Source organism: Chanodichthys erythropterus, chromosome 4 (genome assembly GCF_024489055.1).
Source record: "Chanodichthys erythropterus isolate Z2021 chromosome 4, ASM2448905v1, whole genome shotgun sequence".
Taxonomy (NCBI): Eukaryota; Metazoa; Chordata; class Actinopteri; order Cypriniformes; family Xenocyprididae; genus Chanodichthys; species Chanodichthys erythropterus.
In genome coordinates this window covers 16,663,188-16,684,124 of record NC_090224.1, presented here as the reverse complement: position 1 = coordinate 16,684,124, position 20,937 = coordinate 16,663,188, and the positions used below count along the sequence as shown (strand labels likewise).

The following is a 20,937-nucleotide window of genomic DNA, read 5'->3' as shown; positions in this document are numbered from 1 at the left end:
TAATCCTATTATTTCCTGGAGCGTGGTGACATTGATTGGTTTTTGGCACCTGCTGTTATTCCTGCTGCCGCCGTGTGTTACAGTTTTGTTTGACTGGTATATTTGCACCTCTGCAAAAAAGGAAGTAGCTTAATCACCTTGTGGCAGACTAACAGGTTTTTTTTTTTTTTTTTTACCGGATATGGGAAGCCCTATTTGCACTGTATCAGGGTGAATGGAAGGCGTGGGAACATCTTATCATCCGAGTTTGTTTTTCTCTGGCTGTTTGAGTCCGGCACAGACCGGTTGTGATTTACCTGTGCGGACGCGCTGATGAATCAAATTCACATGCCGGATGCCAAATGTTTACATGTACCAGCACTTGCTCCAAATGTTCATTTTGCACGATTATGCAGGGTGTTGAATTGATAATGGTTTGCAAATTCCTGACTTGAATTGCAGTAGCAAATAAAAAATTTGAATTTGAGAAAATATTATTAAATAGGATTAAATCATAAATTATTTTTTTTAATTAAATTTTGGTATTTCATTTATATTTATTTCATTATATTTAAATAATTGACTCTTTTTTTGGTAATTGAACACTTAATTTCACAAAATGCACAGATTTACGTAATATATAATGAACTTACAGATTCAAATTTTTATGTCGGTGTTTATTTTTATAAAGTTATGCAAAACTATTTAGTTAATTTTGACATTATTTAACTTAAAGGGTTAGTTCACCCAAAAAATGAAAATTATGTCATCTACTCACCCTCATGTCGTTCCAAAACCATAAAACTTTCGTTCATCTTCAGAACACAATTGAAGATCTTTTTAATGAAACCTGATAGCTTTTGTCCCTCCATTGACAGCCTGCGCAACTACCACTTTCAAGCCCCAGAAAGGTAGCAAAGACTTCATTAAAGTAATCCATGTGACTCCAGTGGTTTAACCTCAGTTTTATAAAGCAATGTGAGTGCTTTTTGCGCAAAAAAGCATAATTTACCACTTTATTATAAAAATCTCCAATGAGTTCATGAGTACCATGACGCATACATGTTGTGTTAACGTGAGAGCAGATGTTGCGTGAACGTGCACTGGAGATTAATATTTTGTTCTTGTCACTTCATAACATTAAGGTTGAACCACTGTAGTCACATTGACTATTTTAACGATGTTTTTACTACTTTTCTGGACCTTGAATGATGTTACTTATGTTGCTTTCCATGGAAGATAAAAAACCTCTCGAGTTACATCAAAAATATCTTAATTTGTGTTCTGAAGATGAACAAAGGTCTTGTGGGTTTGGAACGACATGAGGTTGAGTAATTAATGACAAAAATGATAGCGGCATTCTAAATTGTTACCATTTAAAAGCTTGAATTCTGTATTTTGTCCAATCCATTAACCTTCTCTCTTCATTAATACAGTGGGTGTACAAGTATAGTCTACACTCTTTCATACTGACAACCTGGATAGATTGACTGGTTATTGTTTGCTTTAGTGATACACACACAAGCTTTAGTCAGTAGTTATTATAGATTTATGGAAGTACCTTTTCTGATCGATGTGACCCTAATCTCTTCTGGTCCAGAGCTTTCTGGACCTGGGTTCATTGTGCATTGTTGATGCATTGCATGAGTTCCTGGTGACAGGAGTTGATAGATGTGTGGACACCAGTCAATGCTTGTCAATTGATTCCCATTAATCCAATTAGCTTAAAGCACAGCCGTGCACCCAGCAATGACTGCTACCATCAAGACAGCACCCTACCCTCACCAACCCCCTAGCTAGATGCTAACTCACAAACCGTTTTAGAGACATAGGAACATTATGATGAAGAAATATTTAAGATTCCTCACTATTTCTAGGTCATATTGGAAAAAATAATGAAAATATTCGAAAAATAAAAACAGAAGCATTTTCTCTAGCATTCATAGACGTTTGGATCTCACTGTACTTATTATGAGTATGCAGAAACTTCAATCGGAGGATCTTTTCCGACCTCCTGCTGGGATTCTCCTTGTCTTCTTCCTGAGTTTCCTCTGCTCACATATGCTAAATGTGTGGAATGTGATAGTGTTAGCCAAATCAGGGTTAAGCAACAGGATGTATTGGCCCTGTTTTTCTCTTTAAAGGAAGTGAGAGCCTTCCCTCCTTTTTTATTGTAATATTGTTGTGTTCATAGCACATACGTCTCCGTTTAACTGTACACATGGTGGGTATTTTAAGAGCTCAGGGCTTCCTGTTGAGTCAATGTACACGTAACTGAGTTTTTGCTCCACATGTGTGTTTTATTATGTCAAAAGCAAGCTCTAGATACGACTAGAACTAACAGTACTCTTTTCATGTTCCTAATGTTTTGTTTTTTTGAATGAAAAGTTTTGGTTTGGATGTTATTAATATGTTACCATCACCAAGATATCTGACACTTACACTACCATTTAAAAGTTTGGGGTTGGTACAATTTTTTTATGTTTTTGAAAGAAGTCCCACCATTTTTGATGCATTTATTTGATCAAAAATACAGTAAAATTGTAGCTTTCTATTTGAATATATTTTAAAATGTAATTTATTCCTGTGATGTAAAGCTGAATTTTCAGCATCATTACATTATACATTATCATTACACGATCCTTCAGAAATCATTCTAATATGCTGATTTGGTTGCTGATTATTATCAATGTTAAAAAACTATTTTTAATATTTTTTTCTGGAAACTGTAATACATAATTTTTTGTGATTCTTTGATGTTCAAACAGCATTCATTTGAAATTGAAAATTGTAATTGTAACATTATAAATGTCTTTACTGTCACTTTTGATTAATTTAATGCATCTTTGATGAATAAAATGTTTAATTTCTTTCAAAAAAATAAAAAAATCTTACAGACCCCAAACTTTTGAAAAGGAGTGTAAATGCTTCATTTTAAATGTGTCCTTGACTACAGTGCTCTCTCCTACAGATTGCAACCAACAGACTGTTCTTCAACCGGTGGGCACAACTACAAGCTTGTCATCACACAATATCTCCTCTGATGGGTCTGAAGTTGACTGGTTCCCTAACAGCACCCAACCGGGTATCTCCGATGACCTCAACTATAACCATCCACAATGGCTACAGATTGATCTTGGGGAAAAGAGGAGGATCACAGGTAATACTTGTAGCCTTCATAACCTGATCTCATCGTGTTTTTCATCCAGATTGTTCATCTGTGGGTCACCTGACTGTGCCAGTTTCCTCTTTGACAGGTTTGGGTTTCTTGCATTATGGGAATCCCATTCCAATGCACATATTTTTAGTAGTTGTTCTGTACTTCAGAGTGAAATGCAATGGTATAATGATGTGTTCACTATATTATATTACTATAATTACGAAATGACAGCCCGTGTTGTTCTATTCAGAGCTGTCCTCGGACTCGGAATTATGCATTTCTATGGCAACACTATCATGGGCAAAGTGAATCTGCGGCGGTCACGTGGTACAATTTGGAACTCTGCGAAAATTCAATTTACAAGTTTTAATTAACTTTTTACTCACAAGCGTTAACTAAAAAAAAGTTGCCAGCCAGTGCCAGCATTTTTGATCATATTCTGGTCCCCAGTAAACAGTCAATCTATCAAAAGAAATAACAGAGCTTCTGCTTTAAAACAAACAAACAAACAAACAAAGATTTTATTCTAGCTTCAAGTATCATGGGTAAGTTTCATAAAAAAGCTTACACAGTCATATACCTTGTTGTGTGTTCGAAATTTTTTCTCTATAAAATTAGGCAGTTTTTATTTATATGCTGTTGAATGTTTGATGATCACATTAGCTTACTTGTGCATTAGCAGATTCTGTCTGCTCCTGGTTTACGCAGATCATTCTCTTTGATTGTCTTTGGATCTGGAGATGCTGTACTATTTCAAAAGAACTGTAACATATACCACATAACATATAACAGTGAAAACACAGATTGCCGGAAAAACACCTGAATGGCGGGGAAAGAGTTAAGTGTTTAATGAGAATGTGAGCGCTTTTTACAAGTCGGAATCTCGTAATTTCCATAATTCCGACATGGTTTGAACACATCTTCAGATCCTAACACACACAGACACAAACATTTCCCAAAGACCCAAGGTTGAGTGTTAAGTGGGGTAATTATCCACACAAAAAGTCTTTCTCATGATCGGCTCTGGAGTGCCGAGGAGCATTACACACCCAGAGCACATGATCATCCGCCCCCACAACTAACTGGCATCTGCATCTTTTTAACAGTTCCTGGTATTGCATAAAAGCACAGAAAGGCCCTCTCTGTGTCCATTCATCACACATACAACCCTCTTACAAAAGCACATTTAAATTTAGGAACACTCCGGACATGCGTTTATTTTGAGCATGACTGTTTGTAGACAGCACAACCAAGTTAATTTCATACAGCTCGAGGAGCGAGAGAATGCTCACTTTGTCTCCTGTAGGGAATCTGTGCTTTTGGACACGATGACCCTAAGTGAAACCGGCCCGTCTCAAAGAGGAAGCTCTGTTATCGTTGTGGCGATGGCGTACATTTGTGAGGCTAAATAAAACTAGAGAAACAGCATCTCTTTATCTGTGGGGTCACCATTCTGCATTCACTTGATGCTTTCTAAGAGAGCTTTTGTCAACAAGCATGAAAAATTCATGTTTATTTTTCCTCGAGAAAAATACATCGCTGTAGACTAGAGAGCATAGGCGTAATTTGCGGGTGGGACGGGTGGGACATGTCCCCACCACTTTTTGCCAGGGGCGATTTTGTCCCCACCACTTTTTCTCACAGTACGGATGTATCTAATACAAAGGAAACATCTCTAGTTGATTAGCAATTTGTTCGTTTGTGTTAAATAATAGGCGATATGGCGCTACAATGTTGAGTGCTCGTTGCTGCTGGTGCAACAGTGTTCTCTTGCGCTAGTCTTCACACGGACGAGCGCTTCAATCTATCGCTTAGCACTGTTGCGGAGACACTTTGTTCAGGTAAAATCACAGAACAAAATACACATAAACATGTCCCTACTCTTGATATACAATCACTGATGAACATCTTTGATTTTAATGAGAAAAAAATAAAATAAATGATACGAGGGTGGATTAGAACCCAGAGCCTCTGGTACGCCGAACAAAAATTCTATCGTTAGTCTATTAGCACATTCTAACATTGCCCATGAATCCACGTATTTATTGACTAAAATAAATACTCTTGATACTAATAATATATTGTATTATAGATGTATGGATGAAACTATCGTATTAAACATGAGGTCTAGGTCAATACATTTTGTGCTTTTATTATTGTATTAACACAATTACAACACACACACACCCCCAACACACACATTCCTGTCCTACCCACTTTTTAAAACCAAGTTACGCCACTGCTAGAGAGTATAGTAAATGAAAGCAATGAGCCACAAAAAGCCATTTTAACATGGTTAATTATGACCACCCTTAAACATGGTAAAAACACTGTAATGCACTGTGTCATTCAAAGGTAGAAATATTTCTTGAATGCCAATTTTCTGAAGGATCATGTGACACTGAAGACTGGAGTAATGATGCTGAAAATTCAGCTCTGCCATCACAGGAATAAATTATATTTTAAAATATATTCAAATAGAAAACAGTTAGTTTAAATCACACAATGTTATTTAAAGACTCAAAAACTTTAAAAATCTGAATGACCCCAAACTTTGTGAGCAGTAGTGTGTATCGTTTAATGTGCAAGTTGGAATTATTGTATGTATTATAGTTGTCAGTTGAAGTTAATATTTCGTCTTGCAGTGATATTGAAGATTATTAAATCTTAGGTTTTTGGTGGTAATACTGGTATTAGGAATGGGAGTACTGAAATATCCCAATTCTGACCACAAAATTCTCCAGTCATGCTGCCTTCCAGACATCTTGTAATTCTCCCAAAACAACCAATGGAATGTTTCTTTAGTCTGTGCCATTTTAGAAATGACATCAAATGATTACCAGCGTCGGATGTCTGATCTTGATTGGGTTTTTTTCATGTAGGAGGTGGGAAAATTACAGGTTATGTCATCCAGTCAAAATTTAGAACCGCAATTATACATTTTATACTCTGCTTGTTTAGTTTTCAGTATATTCATCTTTGACGACACAGAGGGACATCCCTGTCTTTAAAAATGGTGCTTTGATTTTATTTCTTTGATTCTTCAGCTTTGCTTCCTGACTTTCTTTTTATATTGGCATCTCTTTGAACTCTTCAAGCTTTTCTCTAATGATGACTAGCTTCCTTTCACAACTTTCAAGTCATCACACTTCAATCTCACAGCTTCACACTTTGAATTGCTCTTATTATCAAGGTGGTGTCCCCAAGTCTGTGATGTAGTTAATGTTAGGAAGTAATAACAGACCTCGGGTCTCCAGTTGGTGTTTCCGTGTCTGCTGGGAACATGCCACTTGAGTGTTTCCCTCAGGAATGTGTTTTGTAGCTGAAAGAGTCCGGCCGCAGGTTTCCACTGTGATGCAGATGATGGTCCGCACTCTGAAGTGAAGTCTTTAGCCTACATGCTGTCACATTCCTCAGCTGGCTGAGTGCTTACATCACTGTCCTCAGGAGAATGACCTCAGGAGCATTTGAGGCAAAATGCTATATGACTAAACTAAACTGTAGTTTTCTGTGCTTTTCAAATGAAATAATTCTGAGTCATGTTTTTGTTTCATAGGTATTCTGACCACAGGCTTGACCATCACAAACTTTGAATATTTTGTGAAAAACTACAAGATCGAGTACAGGGAGAGGAATCGCTGGCGGACATTTGTCCAGTATAATAACTCTAATGATATGGTAAGATTTTGTCTTTATATCACTCCATCATCATACATTCAATACAACCATAAATGGCATTTTAACTACTGCTGTAGAAATTGGAAATAGTTGGATAGTTGGAAATAATTATACATACGTATGGATGATATATGGATGACTTTTTGGTTGGTTGGTTGGTTGGTTGGTTGGTTGGATGGATAAATGGATGATTGGTTGGCTGGTTTGTTTGATGGATGGTTGGCTGGTTTGTTGTATGGATGGATGGATGGAGGGATGGCTTTTTGGTTGGTTGGTTGGTTGGTTGGTTGGTTGGTTGGTTGGTTGGTTGGTTGGTTGGTTGGTTGGTTGGTTGGTTGGTTGGTTGGATGGATGGATGGATGGATGATGGATAGCTTTTTGGTTGGGTTGGGTTGGGTTGGGTTGGATGGATGGATGGATGTAGGGCTGGGCGATGTATCGAATGCTTTTGTCACGTGCATTTCTTCAGTAAAGCCGGTTCCCTGATTGCCGCTAAATCGCCATCACCTGCTTTCAAATGAAGCGGCATTTAATAGACAGAACCGTAGTTCACTGATAAGACACGCAATATCGCGTTCAATATCGATATGTATCGCCGTCGATATTGAACGCGATATTGCGTGTCTTATCAGTGAACTACGGTTCTGTCTATTAAATGCCGCTTCATTTGAAAGCAGGTGATGGCGATTTAGTTGGCTGGTTTGTTGGATGGATGGATGGATGGATGGATGGATGGATGGATGGATGGATGGATGGATGGATGGATGGATGGATGGATGGATGGATGGATGGATGGATGGATGGATTGGTGGCTGTTTGGCTGGCTGGCTGGTTGGTAGGTTGGATTGATGGATGGCTGGCTGGTTGGTTGGTTGGGATGGATGGATGGTTAAAATGAATCCCTGGCCAAACTGCATCAAAACTATTATTTCAGCTGTGAAAATGTATGAATTTTCTTTTGAATAAAAAGTGCTAATGAATCAAAAACAATGAGACCAGCAGAGACATTTATAAAGGGTCAATAATATAAATTTAGATTTCTTGAGATTCATTAACTGTGTATCATTCATGTTTTTAATGTTGTATTTTACCCTTAGATTTTTGAAGGAAATACTGACAGCCTCCACCAAACACGCAACACCTTCCACCCCTCCATCGTAGCACGAAGCATTCGTGTCATACCTCAACAGTGGCACCGGATAATTGCCATGAAAGTGCAGCTGCTGGGCTGTCCTTATGTTAAACCCATCCCAGGTGCGTGTCTGACACATAAAGGCTTTACAATTTCATTTTTCTCATTAAATGTCCACTAAACCTCAGTTTTTCTCTATGTAGTGAATTCATCATCTCAGGTGACACAGGAGGCTCAGCCTACACAGCCAATTCACAATGACATGACGAAACCAGTGCCCTCTCAAGCTGATCTTGGTACGGTTTTAAGAACTTCTTACACTAATCATTCAGTAATTAAGATTATGTTACAGATGTACTGGACAAATGTCTGAGAATTTGCAAATATTTCCTCCCTACCTTTATTCAAATTTCACCTAAAATCTTTTTTCTCAGTATATTGGTTCTCCTTGTCTACCTCAGGGTTATTATTGTCATCTAAAACTAAAACCATAAAACACATTTTGATTACTTAAAATAAAATAAACATGAACTGAATTAAATTAAATATTTTTTAAAAAACTTATTTTGTTTCAGCTAGATGTCAAGGCAATGTTTCTTATTTTATTTTAGTTTAGTTCAAGTTGAAGTACTAAAATAACAAACAAAAAATCAACGATCATAGTTTAAAAAAAAACTACAATTACTAAAATTACCTAAAATTAAAATGAAAACAGAAAATATAAATTCTGATTCAAAATATTAACAAAAGTTATAAAAGCATACCTTAATTGTTATATTGGTGCTATTTTATTGTAGCTTTCATTCTAATGTTTCTTTATATTATATTTTATACAAAGGGTGTTTTTTCTTTGTTTTTCTTCCTCATCTCGGACATTTACATCTCAAATTTTCTTCTCTTTTCAGTTAATCTGGTTGTAATAATTGTGCCCACCATTCTTCTTGTGATCCTGCTCCTGGTGGGAATCTGCCTGGTTAAAATGCTATATAAGTAAGTGAATTTTTGTTTTTTTAGTTGCCATATTTGTTATTATTTTCCTTGAAGTCTTTTATGCTACCATACCTTTTAAGGCTTTCAAGATGTAAATGACCTCTGTTATGATTTACCTGTGTCAACAGGTTGTTTACAAAACAACTTGTGCATAATAAGACTAGAAATGTGCATTAAAAAAAGCAAATAGGTCAGTTTTGGTTTCAGATTGACTTTAAAGAAAAAAGGATGAAAGTTAGGAATATTTTGTCTGTATTCTCCATGTTGTGTCTGGCTTGAGAGGGTGGTAGGGTCAGATATGTTAACATTCATTGGAGCATAGCGGGCTTATCTCAGTTCAGTTACTGTCTGTTACTAGTCCTGTTATCAAACACAACAGACATATTCTCAGCATTACGTATGTGCACCCACCAGTGATTCCCAGCCTGCCCTAATAGATACCACAGCCACTGGTGTCAATAAAAGAGCGAGTGTAAGCTGATATGAGTGAGTCCCGTGTGGATGTTGTGATTCGACTGCAGCATATTGCAGCGATATTTAGATTCGTAAAGAATGGGGAGACTGAGGGCTGTGGGGGATAAAGGAGAGTTGAGGGTCAAAGGTCAGTGTCAGGAGATGTGCCAGCTGCATTAGTCCCCCTGAGAGAGAGAGTTCAGGGATAGGGGGATTGTGGAGAAATGAGGATGAATGAATGGAAACCTCTTATGGACATGTTTCAAAGGAATAGTAAGGCATCTTTTCTTGTTTAAGAGTGATGAAGGTGGTGAGAGACCCTAGAATCTGCCACCTGTGTCTCTGACACTGATGTTTTTCATTGTCCCACAGTAAGAAGACAAAGGAAAACACGTACGGCTCTGCGGAGACACAGCATACAGGTAAAACATTCACTTTAACTGAACTGGCTGGAACACTTAAAGGAATATTTTGAATGTTTTGAAGAACATTTTAAACTGGTGTTTTTCATACAGTTTTGTGCTTCTAAAGCTGTATGATAGCGTTGTAGATCAAACAGACTTTTTTTGTTGAGATCATTTATGAATGGTTTGAGACTTGGAATATAGCATATGGGCTGCTTTTATGGTGCTTTTGTTTTTGGAGCCACTGGTCTCATCTATTTTTTAGTTGTGTGAAAAAGAGCATCTAGAACATTTTTGTAAATATCTAATTTGTGTTCCACTTAAGAAATTGTTGTACGGGTTTATAACAGCTTGAAGGTGAGTAAATAATGTCAAAATGATCGTTTTGGGGTGAACTTTTCCTTTAACATTGGTTTCAGAACAACTTGAAATGCAGAAAATCATGTAATGCACACATTTGCATGAATAAAATGTGACTGCACCATTTCTTTTTTTTTTACCTATATCATTCTCCAAGTCTTCGCAAAATGTTTTTAGTCATCATGACATATCTCAAGTTGTGTTCTGCTCTTTCAGACATATATAATTTAAGGCTTATCTGCTTGACTCGCACAGAGATAAAACCAACTTTCAGAGACTGGCTGACAGATGAATGATTCTTGTCTACAGGCTGTTGGAGACAGATAAAACAGCCGTTTGCCAGACACCAGTCCACAGAGTTCACTATCAAATACAGCTCTGAGAAAGACCCCATCCAGAAGCTGGACCTGGTAACCAGTGCAATGGCAGGTAAAGATTGACAGTGTTTCTTACACCATGTCCCATCCATTATCAAGCATGTTTTCTGTCCTCACTGATATCGAAAATGCTACCCTGTGTTGAGGAAGCTGCTGGAAGACTGTTGCACATTAAAGAAATTCATACTTTTATTTAGCAAGGATGCATTAAATTTTGACAGTGAAGACATTTATAATATTACAAAAGATTTTGATTTCAAATAAATGCTGTTCTTTTGGTCTTTTTATTCATCAAAGAATCCTGAAAAACAGTATCACAGTTTCCACAAAATATTAAGCAGCACAACTGTTTTCAACATTGATAATAATAAATAAATGTTTCTTAAGCAGCAAATCAGCATATTAGTATGATTTCTGAAGGATTATGTGACACTGAAGACTGGAGTAATGATGTTGAAAATTCACAGGAATAAATCTAATTTTAAAATATATTCAAATAGAAAACAGTTATTTTAAATTATAATAATATTTCACAATATTACTGCTTTTGCTGTATTTTGATCACATAAATGCGGCCTTGGTTAGATTTTTTTCAAAGACATTAAAAAAGCTTACTGACCCCAAACTTTTAATATAATAATAACTTATAATAATCCAAAGCGGCAAAACAGCTGTGTGGCTAGCATGCAAGAAAATGTAGTTTATGTTAGTTTAATGTTAATTACTCCCAAGACTGAAGCTTCCATCTGAGATGGGACGGTAATGGAGCCAACAGAATGTCTCATAGCACACTGTGCTTGTCATAGTCCAAGCCAGGGGCGTAAATCGCGGGGGGGACGGGGGGGACATGACCCCCCCTATCTGAGTGCTGTCCCCCCCAAAAAATATAATTAAATACCACTCTAAGTATTGTAAATAAAATATATATATTTAAAATAATTGTGTAAGAAGTAAAGCAATACAAACGCAAACAGGCGTTTTAAGTTTAGAAACATTTTGAGTCACCCCTCCCTTGCCTCAAAGTGGTTTGGTCCACCGCGCACGTCACACTCGTGCGTGTAGAAATCCGGCGGCGCCGGCGGGAGAGAAGACAGACGGTAACGTTAGTTGAGAGGAGCTCTAGTAAGTCGGCTGTTAAGGCTATTTCATTCAAAAACATCGGATGAAGTTGTTATTTTTGCTTTAATGCTGACGACGCTGAGTAATTAGTCATAACAAAAAAAGCAAGATGATAACATGTTTTTTTTTTTTTCGTGAGTCTGCTATTTTAGCAATTATAATGTTACCTAGCGTGTTTGGTAGCTTGTTTACAATAGCTTGTTGGATACTATGTCACCCACACCAACAACAATTAACAGTGTGATAAGAATATGTGAACTGTAATAAGGCTAGAAGATTTACTGTTGTGTGTTGGGTTTTGCTCAAAGTATATTCATCGTATTTTGGTGACTTGGTTGTAAAAAGGCTTTCGAGGAGTGCACATGAGTATGCAAAGCCTGCAAAATCTTATCAATTGACAAACCAAAAATAAGTCGACAGAGCCCTCTGCTATGAACACTAAAATGCAGATCAAAATCATTCTAGATGTTGGCAGTGTGCAAAGCTACATCTGATAACAAAATCTTTCTGTAGGCCTAAAGGAGAGCATATCAATACAAAATACAGGGTATTGTCCTTTGGACAAGTAAATTGGTCACTTGTCCGACCAAAAAAGTTGTCTGGAAAATTTTTTTTTTGATGTAAATATAATTTATTCTGAAGCTATATACTCAACAGTGTTCCGTCAGCTTTTGCATATTTATATCTGCATATTTGTGATATTTACCCCAAGGGCATTTTTTCCCCTAATCTTATTTCATTTTTTTTTTTTACATTTGATCAATAAATTCAATAAGAAAAATAAAGCAGGACTGTTATGAATCAAATTAAATAATTTACACTGAAAAATTACAACTGCATTAAATAATGTTATGATATTCTTTAAATATTTTTGAATATACAAATAAGAAATGTTGGGAAAATTTAAACATGAAACTGAACTGGCAGTAGGTGGCGGCAAGTGACTGTCCTAGTCATTCATTCAAACGATTTGTTCAAATGGCTGATTCATTCAAGAATGAGGCAGGTGTTTTGGAATAGGCTATTACTGAATCTTTGACTCAACCGATTCGTTCAAAACGCTGAATCATTCATTAATAAAATATTTATTATTAAATATTAAATATCCATTATCAATCGCCACTTACACTAAATGTAATAGAATCATGCTTGCATTTTGGTGATTCCCTAACTATTTTTGTTATTGATGTTTTAATCAGGACAAGTAAAGCTCTCTTTCTCTTGCCCCTTCAAAAAATTAAGCGTTAATGTCGAGCCCTGATAAGCCTATGTGCCGGGGCTCAGCCCCAGACGGCCCCGGCTCAATTTAACCCCTGCATATATCCTTTATAAGTAAAATTGTGGCTGTATTATTTGTGTCCCCTTCAAAAATTGCTCTTGAGAAATTTTATGTTTATTGTCCCCCCCTACTGTCCGATGAAATTTACGCCCCTGGTCCAAGCAAAAACATTTAACACAGAAGAGATGTAATTGATTTGTTTTATTGCTTGTCATGCTCTGTTAGGACAAGTGGAAATGTGGACTCAAACAGCGTTTCATATTTCTGAAGCAGACTGCACACGTTCTTAAGATGAATTTTTTATTGTCTGATAAAGGAGGTCAACTTGTGAGCCAGTTTTTCATCCTCCAATGTGCCAAGAAAGTAAAAAACCTTACTGAAATAGTTGTAACAGTCTGAATGCTTGCCAGATGGAAACGCTTGCTGATATTTAATTGGCAGTTTTCCCCTTACTCTCCTCCAGGGCTGTAATTATTGATGATTCAAGGTTTGTGCAAGCCATCAGACAGATTACAGGCGCTCTGTTTTCAAGCCCGGCGCTTAACTTTTGGAGTCCCTTTGAGCAAATATTGAAATGTTTCATTGATTTCCTTTTTGCTATGACATTTTCTTTCATGTTTGATGCCATTAGAGTTTATGGTCCCATATTTTATTATCATTGCTTATTATTGGTTAGCCAGGCATGTTTCAGGATAGCTAGACATAAACCAAAGAACAGCAAAACCTGGTTTATACTGGCATGGAGCAAGTTTAAAGGAAAAGGTCACTCAAAAATTAAAGTTCATATTCTCACCCTCATATCGTTCCAAACCTGTACGACTTTCTTTCATCTGTAGAACACAAAAATATATATTTTAAAGAACTGTTTTCATCTATACAGTGGGGTCCAAAACAACATTGAGTGATTTTAAACTGAAACCAGTGTAGTATCATTAATATACTGTTATAGTTTTTAATATTTTGAATTAGATTTTATTTTTTGTATTTTCTGCTTTCATCTTCATTTTAGTTAAATCTTAGTTTTAGTCTTTTTTTTTTTTTTTTTTGTCTATATAGTTTTTAAGTTGTAGTTATTTTAATACTTAAACTTTAATACTTAAAATTATATTTCAGCTGGTGGCCAATGCAACATTTCTTATTTTCTTTATTTTATTTTAGTTCATGTTTATTTCAAATAATGCATTTTTTCACAGATGTTTTTTTTTAGATTTTGGATTTAGATAATGATAATAACCCTGACTAAAACTAGTACAATTTTTTTTTTTTCTGAATTTGAATAAAATATAAAAATATTATGATAAACTAATGAAAATAAAAATGAGAAATGTTGCCTTGGAAACTAGCTGAAATAAATGTTTGTTGAAAGTTGAAGTACTAAAATTTCAAAAGCTGAAAAAAATAAAGCTATATAAAAATATTAAAGAAAACTAATAGAAATGACAAAGGCACAAACAATTAATACAACTAAAATGAAAATGCAAACTCAAAAAAAGCTAATTCAAAATACTAAAATAGTATATTAATAATACTAAAATAACACAGCCAGTAAACACTGAGGCATTTTTAGGATAACCATTCCAGTACTAACTATTCTCTTCTTTTTCTGAAGCCGAATACCAGCAGCCGCTCATGCTCGGAACAGACACCGTCTCTCGAAAAGGCTCGACGTTCAGGCCCATGGATACCGAGGCCAAAGACAAGGACAACGAGGCTATTTCTCACTACGACCACCTTCAGACTGGCATCCAGTACGCTTTGCCACTGACCAATCAGGAGCCAGAGTACGCCACGCCCATCATCGAGCGCCACGCCTTCCGCAAAGATCCCTTCCTTCCTGATCCCAGCTACAGCGTCCCAGGGGTGGTACTAAACAAAAGCCCGTCGTTTCGAGCAGTAGAGGGCAGTAACTGCAGGAAAGTGATCGGAGGACTGGCTGGGGGCTACCAGACACCCCAGATCAAAATAGACAGGGGGAATTACCCAGAGGACATCTACGACAGCCCTAAAATCGCGAAGCCCGTCGTGAAGAACGGGAGTTGCTTGGCGTACCAAAAACCCCAGATTAAGTCCCCGGTGCAGGAGTGCTATTCCACTCCGAGAGACTGCATCAGACTGCCCTTCTCTGGACTCAGACCAGACCCGGAGGGCAGTAGGTCCGACCCAGAAGGCAGCAGCTCAGAGGGAAGCTGAGAAGAACCATACTGTGATGTTCCAGATTTACCTGACTCAACAAAATCACCTCCAGACTCTTCTTAACTTATTTGTGTTTGAGGGACTCCTTGTTTTTTGTATTTCTGCAGTTGTAAAGGACAGCGGAGACCGTGATCAGTTTGTGTAATTTAACGTTTTTTTGTATATATGAGATACTTTGTCTTGACCAATCAAGATTTTTTTTTAAATGATCCTGTTTGTGCCAGTTTTATTTTCAATCCAATGCAATATGCAGAGATTTGCAGGGATAACCGCGATGATGCATTTGTTCCCTACTCGGACACAAACTGTGAATGTGAGCCAGATTTTCATGTATTTTACAATGTGACCCTCATCTCTTCTCTGAACATCCTTAAAGAGTTAGTCCACCCAAAAATTACCCTCATGTCGTTGCAAACCCATAAAACCTTCATTCATCTTCGGAACACAAATTAAGATATTTTTGATAAAATTTGAGAGCTCTTAACTACCACTTTCAAGGTCCAGAAAAGTAGTAAAGACATTGTTAAAATGGTAAACGTGACTGCAGTGGTTCAACCTTAATGTTATGAAGCAATGAGAATACTTTTTGTGTACAAAAACAAAATAAAAAAAATCTAACAAATTTGTCTCTTCCCTATCGTTCTCCTATGCTGTTGACGTTCAGAATCCTGACTCAGTATTGGCCGTCTCCTGCGTCAGCATCATATGCATGCGTTGTGCTGCTCACGTGTACAGTGTTGGCCAATACCGAGTCGTGTTGTGACGTAGAACCTGGAAGTGCTGAACGTAAACAGTGTAGGAGAATAACAGGGGAGAGACGAATTTGTTGAATAAAGTAGTTATTTTTGTTTTGTTTTTGTGCACAAAAGGTATTCTTGTCGCTTTTTAACATTAAGATTGAACCACTGCGGTCACGTTGACTATTTTAACGATGTCTTTACTACTTTTCTGGACCTTAAATTGCTGTTTATGCAGGAGTCAGAGAGCTCTCAAATTTCATCAAAAATATCTTTCCAAATCAAAAATTTGTGTTCCAAAGGTGAATGAAGGTCTTACGGGTGTGGAAAGACATGAAGGTGAGTAATCAAAGAGAATTTTCATTTTTGGGTGAACTAACCTTTTAAAGGACAACTTTGATATTCAATCAGCTTTGTATTATGACAATGTCGGTAATATATGTAAATGAACAAGCTGTGCTCTTTCTCCTTGTGTCCTACACCATGATAGCCCTGTTTATTTGTCAGCAAAAGACATTTTTTGCGTTATCTGGTGGACTTTTGGCGACAAACAAACAGAAAGATCTGGATGCAGGTAACATGATGAAAGAGTATACATTGTTCACTTACATATACTGTACTACCAACATTGTTGTAACAATACAGAGCTGTTTGAAAATCTGCAAAGGTCTACAGTTAGATAACAAGATATTACAGCAAGACGATCTCCTGGTGCAAGTAGGAGATCTTTGGGAACTTTGTGGCTGGAGAGTTACTTTGGTCTTTCTCATAAAAGTTGAACTAAAGGCTCTGAATTATCTCTATACCAATCAAAACACATGAAATAAGGTGAAAATGTCGATCTACGCAATCTAAAATGGAAGCATACTGTGTGTTGATGCAATAAAATTTGCTTGCTCCCATAATGCAAGCGAAATTATCTGAAAGTGATTTTGACATGCCATTCATTTCCAATGTATATTGGGTGTAAGGGTTGTTAATTTCAGCCATTTTGGATGTTTTTTCATCTCATTCTATTTTATGCAATTGCATTGTTGAATCTCAAATGTTCTGATCTTTGCTGAATATTGATGTTGATTTTGTTGTTTTGGACGCCCCTGGTTTCCATATGCAAATTGAGCAATAACAGACTAAAATTTTTTTATCTGATGCTGTTTTTATTTGCATTGTCTATAGGAGTATAAAGTATGTATGTACAGTTTTGAAATGTATATTTAGTTAAAAAGCAAAAATGAGATGTTACTTTGTTCTGTCAATGATTTAGTTCACCCAAAAACTGTTTATTCATTCTCATTTCATTCCAAACCCATATGAATTTATTCTTCTGTGGAACACATGAAATGATCAAGAATGTATTTCCAATAAAATTAAAGTCAGAGGCTGTCATTTTTGAAACTTCTGATAGAAATGTTGAAGAGAAAGAGTCTAGTTTGGAGTAAATGATGACAGTATTTTCATTTTTGGGTGAACTTTCCTTTTGAGCATCCAGAAGATCTGGGAGTTGCTGCTGTTTAAAGGACAATCCTTGTTAAAGATTACTGACGGGTCTTAATTTCTGTGAAATGTTTTGGGGGGATGTGCTCGATGGTTAATGTTTGATATGCCATGCTGGTGTGTTGAAGTGCTGTGCCACTGAGAATCTCAGTGCTGTGTTTGTGCTTGTCTAAACCCTGATTAAAAGCACCAGCAGTTCAGCATATCCTGTGATGGCCTCTTGCTTTAAAATATGTGAACGTATTTTAATCAGCAGGATCATCTAAGTATTTGGTGAAAGCAGGATGTCACACAAGAGGTGTCCCAGTGGGAGAGTGATCAGGAATGTAACTGTGGGGTGTTAGTTATGGGGCAGCAGCTGATGGTGACCCTGCTGTTTAAATCTACCGGTCAGGCGCCCTGTATCACATTTCCCACCCAAAGTGTGTAACGATCCCTGGCCTGACCGTTAAAGGGTTACTTCACCCAAAAAAGAAATTTCTGTAATTTATTACTCACCCTCATGCCGTTCCACACCCTTAATACCTTTGTTAATCTTCGGAACACAAATTAAGATATTTTAGTTGAAATCCGATGGCTCTGTGAGGCCTCCATAGGGAGCAATGACACTTCCTTTCTCAAGATCCATAAAGGTACTAAAAACATATTTAAATCGGTTCGGTTCATGTGAGTACAGTGGTTCAATATTACTATTATAAAGTGACAAGAATATTTTTGGTGCGCCAAAAAAAGCCAAAATAACGACTTATTTAGTGATGGCCGATTTCAAAACACTGCTTCAGGAAGATTCGGAGCACAAATGAATCAGTGTGTCGAATCATGATTCAGATCGCGTGTCAAACTGCCAACGGCTGAAATCACGTGACTGGCGCTCCGAACAGCAGATTCGATACACTGATTCATCTGTGATCCGATGCTTCCTGAAGCATTGTTTTGAAATCGGCCATCACTATATAAGTCTTTATTTTTATTTATTTTTTATTTTTTTTGGCGCACCAAAAATATTCTCGTCGCTTAATAATATTAATATTGAACCACTGTACTCACATGAACCGATTTAAATATGTTTTTAGTACCTTTATGGATCTTGAGAGGGGAAGTGTCATTGCTCCCTATGGAGGCCTCACTGAGCCATCGGATTTCGGATCTTAATTTGTGTTCTGAAGATTAACGAAGGTCTTACGGGTGTGGAACGACATGAGGGTAAGAAATACATGACAGCATTTTCATTTTTGGGTGAACTAACCCTTTAACATGAGTCTTCATCTATTCGATTCTGGTGGTGCATATGCAATCAAACGGGTAGAAAGAGTAGCATTTGAATTGGTTAAGTTTGGTAACAGCCATTTAATAACTAGCAGACATTGTTACATTATAAAATGCTATTCATCTGTATGATTACTTAAGTGTTATCAAATAGTAGTCATAAACTTAAACAGCTTTGTGTGTGGGGGAGGTCTTTGTGGGAAGCGGAACTTTGTGTGGGCTGATAGTTCACGCCAGGGCGCGTAATCCGCTAACACCTGCGCGTTAAAACCCTGCTAGGTTATTAAGAATATGAATAAGGTCGATATCACGGTGCTTTATTACCTTGCCGAAGCGCCCAGTCATACGTTAACATTAATGAGGTGAGTGACACATTTGCCTAAGCCTGACATGAACTTATAGTATGATTTTTTTTTTTTTAAATGGAACCTTTAGAGAAATTCTAAAAAATAAAAAAAGACATTTCATGTTTTTGTTGAGAATCATTTGATGCATCAAAATTTTATGATGTAGGAGAATCTGAAGCTCAGAATCTGCAATTTGGTGCAGTTGTTTATAAGTTAATGAGATCTTCATTACAGAGGACAATGCCACATATATACAGCTGTCAATATCTCCCAGTAATATGTCTTAGTAAGATATTTAAATGCTTAGTTTTATGAAAACATAATGCAAATGAACACGATGATTGAGAGATGTAAGCTACTAATAAACGTTCCTCAAAAGCCCGATGTATCATATTTGATACATTTTAATGATTTTCTAAAAAGCTGAAATGTTTAGTTATACTAAAAGGACTTTTACTTGCCAAAAAAGCATAAAATGTAAATCAGACGACAAAAAAAGCATGTAGTAGATTGTTTTTTTTTAGTTTTGCGTATCAAATATGATATGAAATGTGAATTTGTTCTGTCAAGCCGTACTGCCCCCTCATGTTTAAATGAGGTACTGCAACTCAATTGTAATAAAGCCCTGTTATCAACACCTCAAAAAAACACAATGCTCTGGGCAAATAAATTTAAGTTTATTGAAACATGTAATGTCATACATTAACTACATGTGGAACATTTATCCCAATCTCCTGTGTTTTTGAAGAACATTTCCTATGACACTGGAAAAATAGAAACAGAAAAATAAATCACAAACGAGAAGGGCTTAAAAAAAAAAAAAGAAAAAAAAGAGGGGAAATGTTCCTCCAGGTTAAAGATGCATCTGTACTGTTCCACGCACTGGCAGTGTGGGAAGCATTTGGTGCCCGCGGACACGCATCATTTCTCAGATGAACTAATCAGTAACAAGAAAATAAAGGTAACATGAGTCCACTGAACCAGCCCACATACTGATAAAAGACCATCCGGCGCTGATTGTCCTGACTGCCCTCATCTTCATTACATACAAACACCTGTGATGATTACAGTGATAAATACCAGACTATGTGTGTGGTAAGCAAATACCATATGAATATTTAATATTTATCACTCAAGCTATGCTTCCTTGCTGAAAACTTGGACCATCTAACCACCTTGTTAAAGGGATAAATCACCCAAAAATTAAATTTCTGTCATCATTTACTCACCCTCAAACCTGTATGAGTTTCTTTCTTCTGTTGAACACAAAAGAAGATATTTTGAAGAACGTTGGTAACCAGACAGTTGATGGTAGCCATTATGGAAGTCAGTGGCTTCCATCAACTGTCTGGTTACCAACATTCTTCAAATGGAACAACATGAGGGTGAGTAAATGATGACAGAAATGTCATTTCTGGGTGAACTATCCCTTTAAAGCATTTTTTTCTTTTTATTTCAGCAGGGTAAAACGTGTTTAGGGAACGTTTTATTGGTATGCAGCCCATGTTTGAGTTAAATATATAGTAATCAGTGTACAGACATTTAGACTGGAGCATTAGATGGCTGAAGCTGAAGATGCTATTGGGATAACGGCACAAGAGAAAAGTGATATGTTAAATAACTTAATGTTGGGAAAGCAACACTGATGATTATAGGAAACTCTTCTAGTGATCTATACAGTAATGATCTTACAATTCATAGATTTGAGGCACTAAAGCCAACTCTAAGACTGAATAGGGCAAGATAGTTGTCCTTGATTTCTGTACCCTTTTATGTTTTGCACAGAATATAAAGATTGGCTTGGATTAAATAACGCTATGCTACATTTCTGTGTAGTACACTTCCCTAACCAGATAATATCAGTATCTTTCCTAAAGACACAGTTAATACAGTAGGTTCAATGGCACTCTTAGCTCAAGATAGAGATTGTTCAGCAAAGATGCTCAAAAACACTTCTGCAGATCGGTAA

The 20,937-nt window shown here is 36.7% G+C and overlaps 1 protein-coding gene across 1 annotated transcript in view; it reads left to right on the top strand.

The window, feature by feature from the left end:
* Positions 1-17,581, top strand: part of dcbld1 (discoidin, CUB and LCCL domain containing 1) — a 36,712-nt gene extending 19,131 nt beyond the window's left edge. The window contains exons 8-15 of the mRNA XM_067383185.1: positions 2,951-3,139; positions 6,696-6,817; positions 7,915-8,071; positions 8,153-8,245; positions 8,855-8,939; positions 9,765-9,814; positions 10,466-10,585; positions 14,541-17,581. Coding sequence (XP_067239286.1) covers positions 2,951-3,139; positions 6,696-6,817; positions 7,915-8,071; positions 8,153-8,245; positions 8,855-8,939; positions 9,765-9,814; positions 10,466-10,585; positions 14,541-15,121 — 1,397 coding nt within the window. The 3' untranslated portion in view covers positions 15,122-17,581. The remainder of the gene's footprint in view (positions 1-2,950; positions 3,140-6,695; positions 6,818-7,914; positions 8,072-8,152; positions 8,246-8,854; positions 8,940-9,764; positions 9,815-10,465; positions 10,586-14,540) is intronic.
* Positions 17,582-20,937: the final 3,356 nt, after the last annotated feature.